This window comes from Octopus bimaculoides, chromosome 2, assembly GCF_001194135.2.
Source record: "Octopus bimaculoides isolate UCB-OBI-ISO-001 chromosome 2, ASM119413v2, whole genome shotgun sequence".
Lineage (NCBI taxonomy): Eukaryota > Metazoa > Mollusca > Cephalopoda > Octopoda > Octopodidae > Octopus > Octopus bimaculoides.
This window is the reverse complement of record NC_068982.1, coordinates 104600254-104605078: the sequence shown is the minus strand read 5'-3', so window position 1 is coordinate 104605078 and position 4825 is coordinate 104600254. Positions and strand designations below refer to the sequence as shown.

At 39.5% G+C, this 4825-nt stretch overlaps 1 protein-coding gene across 3 annotated transcripts in view; it reads right to left on the bottom strand.

Moving 5' to 3' along the window:
* LOC106882517 (ADP-ribosylation factor-like protein 13B) overlaps positions 1–4825 on the bottom strand; it is a 19448-nt gene that overhangs the window by 11004 nt on the left and 3619 nt on the right. For all 3 annotated transcript variants that reach the window (XM_014933222.2, XM_014933223.2, XM_014933221.2), the window contains exons 2-3: positions 4105–4219; positions 2006–2076 (exon numbers count right to left, since the gene is read on the bottom strand). In XM_014933222.2, coding sequence (XP_014788708.1) covers positions 2006–2076; positions 4105–4163 — 130 coding nt within the window. In that variant the 5' untranslated portion in view covers positions 4164–4219. The remainder of the gene's footprint in view (positions 1–2005; positions 2077–4104; positions 4220–4825) is intronic.

The following is a 4825-nucleotide window of genomic DNA, read 5'->3' as shown; positions in this document are numbered from 1 at the left end:
TAGCATGGGTTGGACGATTTGACTGAGGACTGGATGAAACCCGATGGCTACACCAGACTCCAATCTGATTTGGCAGAGTTTCTACAGCTGGATGCCCTTCCTAACGCCAACCACTCCGAGAGTGTAGTGGGTGCTTTTACGTGCCACCGTCACGAAGGCCAGTCAGGCGGTACTGGCAACGGCCACGCTCAAAATGGTGTATTTTACGTGCCACCCACACAAGAGCCAGTCCAGCGGCACTGGCAACGATCTCGATCGAAAGTCCTTACACATACCACGGGCACAAGTGCAAGATCACTATAAAATTTAATTTTTGGTTATCATCAATCTCCAGTTATTAGGCTTTCTAATCCTGAGTATTAAGTACCAATGGATATCTAGCTATGCATTAATAAAGGAAAAAGAACAAAGATCCCCTTTGGTCATGAATGACCATGAGATTACACATAGAAAGTTACCCTCTGAGGCACAAGACTGGGCAAGGTTGTTTATGGAAGAATAGCAGTCGCCCATGCATACCAGCCTCCCACCTCTGTACCACTGATATTATTCAAGGGAAAGGCAAAGCCAATACAGCTTGGCACCAGTGATGTCACAACTCAATCCTACAGCTGAGTGTACTGGAGCAATGTGAAATAAAGTGTCTTGTTCAAGGACACAACACACAGCCTGGCCTGAGAATTGAACTCATTACCTCATGATTGTGAGTTTGACACTCTAATCACTGAGCTGTATACAATATTATCATTCTAATAATGTGCTCTTTCACCTAATCTAGACAAACATAAAATGCATTACTGAAATGATTTCAACTCCCAAAGGACTTCTGATAATATGTCTATGGCACCAATTCTGTTTCATTTGGTGGTGATCATGGTGGCTATGTATGTTTGATGCTATGGATGAATCTTTGCATGTATTTTTCCAGACATGGTCCATCACTGATTTTGAATTTACCACACTTTCCCAAAAGCTGTCCCAAGTATTCATTGCTCTTGCAAAATGAATGTTTCCTTATGTTCAGTCCCACTTGTTGATAGCAAATTTTCTAATCATGCCTTCTGGTCATTTATTCCTGGTTCACAAATATATCTTTATAAACTTCTTTGTTTACAACAAAGATTCCATTCATGATCTCAAAATCTTTATCATACCACACCCATCCACCAATGCTATCTGTTGGCTTGAGTGAAGTGTAAAAAAAAAGCATCTTCTATATAATTGCTCCTTAATCCTTAATCATTCTCATTATGTCTTCATCCTTTTTGTCCCTGTCTGCAATTTCGGAAATTACAAGATCAAGTATGTTTCCCTTTTAATTACGCCAGAATCTTGTTATGCCATGTACATGATGTATAAAATTGTTGTTGGCACTCTGTCGCTTACGACGTCGAGGGTTCCAGTTGATCCGATCAACGGAACAGCCTGCTCGTGAAATTAATGTGCAAGTGGCTGAGCACTCCACAGACACGTGTACCTTTAACGTAGTTCTCGGGGATATTCAGCGTGACACAGTGTGACAAGGCTGACCCTTTGAATTACAGGCACAACAGAAACAGGAAGTAAGAGTGAGAGAAAGTTGTGGTGGAAGAGTACAGCAGGGTTCACCACCATCCCCTGCCGGAGCCTCGTGGAGCTTTAGGTGTTTTCGCTCAATAAACACTCACAACACCTGGTCTGGGAATTGAAACCGTGATCCTATGCTCGCGAGTCCGCTGCCCTAACCACTGGGTCATTGCGTCTCCATGATGTATAAAATAACAATCTCTGAAAGCACAGAAATGAATTCCCAATCACTAAGTTTTTCACTAAATTTCTGTACTTGGCTGTAACACTTAAAAACAGACCAAACAGTAACATTCATAGCTGTCACAATACACTTCATGTAAGTCAACACAACATGAGAGCATGTGGTGTGGCCCCAGACTAAATTCGAAAAAGACCTTCTAACTCATTTTAGTGATGTAAAGCAAATACAAAAAACTCACATAATAAACAAACTCACCTCCTGAAAGACCCTTTGCTGTAGTGGTTTTACCAGCATCATCAAGACCTAGAATAGCAAATGTCAATTTTCTGAAAGAGATATAAAGGAAATGGTAAAACATTCTGCTAATAATTTACAAAATATCACTGATAATATTGGTTTCAAATTTTAGCACAGGGCCAGTAATTTCAGGGGAGGGATCAAGTCAATTACATCGACCCTGATGTCAACTGGTACTTATTTTATTGACTTCGAAAGGAAGAAAGAAAAAGTTAATTAATAGACATAACTGTTTCCAACATAAATACACAGCCAGAAATTTGGTAGGAGAGGTTTAAATAATTCAATCAAGTCTTGACTAGTACTTGACTTGTACTTTATTTTATCTACCCTAGAGGTACTCCAGGGTCTGAACTCAGAACATAAAGGGCCAGAACAAATGCAGCAAGTTTTTCTTAATGCCAGTTTTTTTTTTTTTAAACATTCTGCCAATCCACTGCTGTCATCAATAGAAATAATGAGAAACTTTGAAGAAACTATATGTACAAAACTGGTTTAATTTCTGAAAATAGTGATTTTGACAAATTCAAGAGTAATTTTGTATAGTGATGGGTGTTACTAACATAGTGTTGATATACAATAGGGATTACAAGAAGATGTGGGTGCATGCGTAGACTTGTGCACGAGGCAGAAACAGCTGTGGTAGTAGAAGAGAAAAAAAGGAGGAAAAGCGTTTGTAAACTAGTGGTGCTTGTAGTGTGTTGGTGAATGAGTCTTTGTCAATAAGTTTGGACATTCACATGAGAAGTGAGGCTAAGGAGAATGGTGGGTTCTGAGTATTCATCATCATTGTTTAACGTCCGCTTTCCATGCTAGCATGGGTTGGACGATTTGACTGAGGACTGGTGAAACCGGATGGCAACACCAGGCTCCAATCTAATTTGGCAGAGTTTCTACAGCTGGATGCCCTTCCTAACGCCAACCACTCAGAGAGTGTAGTGGGTGCTTTTACGTGTCACCCGCACGAAAACGGCCACGCTCGAAATGGTGTCTTTTATGCGCCACCCGCACAAGCCAGTCCAGGGGCACTGGCAACGATCTCACTCGAAAATCCTACGGGAGCCAGTCAGGCGGTACTGGCAACGGCCACGCTCAAAATGGTGCATCTCATGTGCCACCCGCTACCTAGAGTAACATGCTTGGAGCTCATACATTGGCATCCAGTCAAAGAGATAAACAAAAAATTTTCTTTTCAGACACCAGTTGTTAACTAACTCTAAACAATAGAGGTACTCAGTTCATAGGGAACAAGTTTCCTGGTTATAGAAATACTGAATACCAACGTTTGGAACATATGGATCCTTTTGTGGAATTTGTTCTCTTCTCAACATGCCAGTATCTGTTAGATGAAGCTAGAATGAGCTACTTTAGCTCATACTGCCTTCATCAAACCACAGAGGCTATCATGTCCTTGGCAAGACTATAGAGTCCTTTCAACCCTATTATTATTCATTCACTAACCATGTTACATAATGTACTGGGTGCATTTTATCATAGGACCAGCATGAGAAAGGTTAACTTGTCCAGAGCAAGGTTAAAGATCCTCTCTGCTCTGTTATCTGTTCAAGAGAACATGGTGGTCAAGAAGTGAATAAGAGAAAAATGAAGACGACAGAACTAAAATAAAAGGGTGACAGAAGGGAAATTATGATGAGGTAAATGGAATGCCAGGGTGATGGAGGAGAAGTAGTACTGAGAGAGAGAGAGAGAGAGAGAGAGAGAGAGAGAGAGAGAGAGAGAGAGAGAGAGAGAGAGAGAGAGAGCTACATGTTAGTTGGCGGTAAGGAGATTGGATACGAAAGCTATATTGAATGGTGTGAAGGTGAAAGAAAGAATGAGAAAGGAAGGAGACAAGTGATGGGAGTGAGAGATATTGATGAGAAAAAGATAAATGAATTGATCCCAGTAGATGTCTGGTACTTAATCTATCAACCCTGGTGGGATTTGAACTTAAAATTTAGAAGGCAAGAACAAAATTATCTCAGGTAACACATTGACATTTTCTGTCATTCATCTACTTTCAGAACAAAGTAAATTGTATAATCAATAATACACACCTTTTGGTTTTACACTTACTAATCAATAGATTTGCACAATTTCTAAACACTGTAAGCATTGTTCTTCCAATTGGATGGGTACAGGTGAGTTGTAATAAGTTATCAAATTAACTCTCTGGAAAATAGTTAAAAAAGGAAACTGATAGATTATTGATTTTCTTGACAGTACTGACAGATAAAGAGCTAAATAATTATGAACACAAACACACACAAATATATATATGTATATATATATATACAGGGGTTGGACAAAATAATGGAAACACCTTAAAATTTCAAACAAATTTATTTTAATATGGGGTAGGAACACCTTTGGCAGTAATTACAGCTTGAATTCTACAAGGTATGGACTCGTACAACGTTTGAATTGCTTCCAAAGGAATTTTTGTCCATTCTTCAGTTAAAACAGTCTCTCGTAGTGATGATGGTGGAGGATTTCGACACCTTACTTGTTTTTCTAAAATGCACCATAAATGTTCAATAACATTGAGATCTGGGGACTGTGGTGGCCATATAAGATGTTCAACTTCACTAGTAACAACATTCAGTAACAACTTTAGCTGTATGAATTGGTGCATTATCATCCTGAAAGATTGGGTTTCCCTCCGGAAACAGTCCTGCAACCATATGATGAATTTGATCAGATAAAATGTTTAAATAGTCTTGACTATTAATTCTACCATGAAGGGAAACCATTGGGCTGGCAGATTTCCAAGATATC